The sequence below is a fragment of the Peromyscus leucopus genome, chromosome 9, assembly GCF_004664715.2.
Source record: "Peromyscus leucopus breed LL Stock chromosome 9, UCI_PerLeu_2.1, whole genome shotgun sequence".
In the NCBI taxonomy this organism is placed as follows: Eukaryota; Metazoa; Chordata; class Mammalia; order Rodentia; family Cricetidae; genus Peromyscus; species Peromyscus leucopus.
The window spans coordinates 69889809-69893083 of NC_051070.1; the positions used below are offsets into that span (position 1 = coordinate 69889809).

At 42.0% G+C, this 3275-nt stretch overlaps 1 gene segment (V, D, J or C); it reads right to left on the bottom strand.

The window, feature by feature from the left end:
* Positions 1-2207: 2207 nt before the first annotated feature.
* LOC119088531 lies at positions 2208-3042 on the bottom strand. The segment is given in 2 exon segments: positions 2208-2700; positions 2951-3042. Coding segments are annotated over 2 exon segments (417 nt in total).
* Positions 3043-3275: the final 233 nt, after the last annotated feature.

The following is a 3275-nucleotide window of genomic DNA, read 5'->3' on the forward strand; positions in this document are numbered from 1 at the left end:
TGGGATGAGTGTTCGGTGATAAGGGCAAATTCCAACAAGAGCATAAATTCAGGAGATGAACTCATGCTGAGAGCACAGTTGGAGAGGAATGGGAGTATGATAATAAATGAGGTTAAATTGATAAGTAGGGAACTAATTAATTCATCAATTGATAGCTCTTGATCATCTATCCTGCAAGGTCTAGTTCTGAACCCATAGTGATGCCCTCTGCTTTGGTGGGACTTACATTCTTTAATAATCTCAGGTTCTTTTGTGGAAAGCGGTCTTTATTAAAGCAGAAATGAACGCACATGATCTGATTTTTATTAGATCATTCTATTGGCTGTATGAATCAGCATTTGAATGGGGAAAACTGAGGAGGGAGAGATTAGGTGAGTATTTTGTATCAATTCAAATGAGAAGAGATGTATGCAGGCACAAGAAGCAAGGATGGGAAGGAGAAGGAAGCATTGATGAGACTCAAGATAATGGCTGAATTTGTGAGCCTTGATGACCAACGGCCTGCGGGATAGTGGAGAGAATAAAATTTAGTGGTCTTGAAGGTTTTGCCTTGTGAGAATAATGCTTTCATGGATTTTAGGGCTTAGACCATGTTTGTCATTTCAAAAGATTCTGCATACGGAGAAAAGTCTCGAGTGGGGTGTTCTGAGAGTTGGAGTGAGTGGAGGAATGGATGGGGTTTGTAAAATGATTTATCAACCTGAATTGTGTTTCAGCGTTTGGCCTTGGACTCTCCCAAACACTATTCATTCTAAATATGATTCCAAACCTGAAGTTTGAAGCACACCCATTGGGTGTGTCATATTCTTTCCTATACTCTCTAAAGTGAGTAGATGCAATCAAATACTGTGCTAAGTAGTTAAAAACAACTATTATTTGAGGATTATGGATATGAAAAATAATATTTGTGTCTTTCCATTTTTTTTTTAAACTTTTGCCTTAGCTTAAATAAGGTGGGGACCCTTCATGGTCCAGAAACGTGTCATTCCTTAGTGGTATAAATAAGAGTGGTTACTGTGTTTAGACAGCTGCTTGGTCCCAACTTTTAGGTCGGATTTTCCAAATGGTTTTTCCAGTTAGCCTCATCACAATTACTATAGCATCATATTTTGCCAGACAAAGGAGGAGTCCAAGTCAGAAAAATAGAGCAGTCAGACAGATTAATCAGTAAACAATGAGATAGACAGGATGTAGATTTGCAAACTATTTTACAATTAGAAAGAAGTAACATATGTATGAAAAATCAGATGGCTTATGCTGGAGGGTAGAAGATGAGAATTTTTAGGGCTGGGGACGTACCTCAGTGGTTGAGCACTGGCTTAGTGTAGATGAGGTTCCGGACTCAATCCTTAACATTGCCAAACAAGCAAGCAAACAAACAAACAAAACTAGACTTTTACAATGTGCCGGAATAGTGAGTAAGGCTGAGGAAGAAAAACAGTGTATAAAAGTAAGATCTGTAGGGCAATAAGAAAGGTCTATCTATCTATCTATCTATCTATCTATCTATCTATCTATCTATCTATCTATCTTATATAACACACACACACACACACACACACACACACACACACACACACACACGAATGACTTTGATGTGATTGTGGGATATGAACATAAAATTGCTAGTGTAGTGGTTTGATTGAGAAATGTTCCCCTGGTCTCAGGTATTTGAATGCTTGGTCCCCAGTTGGTGACAGTGTTTGAGGAGACTCAGGAGATGTGTGGTCTTGCTGCAGGAAGTATGCCATTTGGAGTGGGCTTTGAGAGCTTAATGCCCCACCCCATGCCAGTGTGCTTTCTCTCTTCAAGCTCGTGGTTGAGGTGTGAGCTTTCAAGTCACAGCTTCCAGCCCCGGCTGCCGTGCCTGCCACCTGCTGTCATGCAGTCCTGCCGTTATGACTCTAGCTCTCCGGAGCCGTAAACTGAAATAATCTTTTCCTTGCATAAGTTGTCTTAGTCGTGGTATTTTATCACAGCAAACAGATAAGGAATGAGTACGGTAGTTTTTAGAATCACTAACAAATTGAAAGACTTGAACAAAATTCTCAAAGAATAGCTTTCGGCTAAGCTCTGGGTTCTGCTGGATCACAGTGGCATTGAAAATGTATGGCCTGTCCTCTGCAACACACGACTTTGGACAGCTAATGGAATAATACATGTGAACTCACTTTGCAAAACTACGAAGCCTTATGCATCGCCTGTATTTTATTATTGCTTTGAGCATTACAGTTTATAGAATTACGTCCATGTTTCCTACATTGCTCATGAGTACTTTTTCCTCCAAAGAAAAGAAAGTCTTCCTGTGTGCCACTGCTACCCTAGCCACTTCCTATGTTTGCACAGACGCCGAGATCTGAGGTTTCTGCCAGCCCCTGTCCGTTGCCTGTGTCACTGTGCCCCTCTCCATGAGTGCACAGAAATACGTTGCAGCATCCTCCAGCTGCAAGTCTGAGATCTCGAGGCTGAAGGACTTAGCTGCTTTCTGGAAGTTCACAGAAAAGCGGTCCTTCTTTGTATTGTGCTTTATATAAGATTCCTGGTGAATAACGAAAGTCATCTGTCCTCTTTGCTGTTTGTACCAGAACAAGTTGTAGTTAGTATCAGTCGTGTCGTAGGTGCAGTCCAGTGTTGCTGACTCTGTCTTCTGCACAGACTGTTCCTGCTGACGCTGAGTGACTGTCTGGGCCACACTGGCTCCTGTGGAAAAGAGGAGGAAAATGGCTCCATTGTGGTGTCTGTCAGTGAGAGAAACAGACTCTCCACCTGGTTCCCATCCTCATCTGCCTTTCCTCTTGATTCCAGCGCCAGGCAGTGGTTACCAGCCTTATGCTTCCCGGAGGCTTGGCCCAATGAAGCTGGTCTCAGAACCCAATGCTGTCAACCCTTCTCCCTACCTCCCATTCCTAATGAATACTAACTAGTAAAGCAAATGCGCTTGCCTTCTTACCAAGAGAGGTGGAAACCAAGAGCGTCTGCAACAAGTACGGCCAGGCCATGCTGGAAGCTCGATTCTGATTCAGCCCTTGCTATGAGCTAGCCTTGAAACATCACTGCTTCAAAACAGGAAATGGTGAGCCGAGTGGGCTGTCATTGATGATATCTCACTTAGAAAACTTGTCAATGTATTTTATCTCTCTCTTCAGAGAAACAATCTTTCTCAAGTGAGAAAAGATATGGTCCGAACCAAACAATCTCTGGAATAAAACAAAAAAGAAGAAAGTGATAAATTGTGTTTATAAAGACAAAATGTTGAGGAAAAAGGCAGGTGTGTG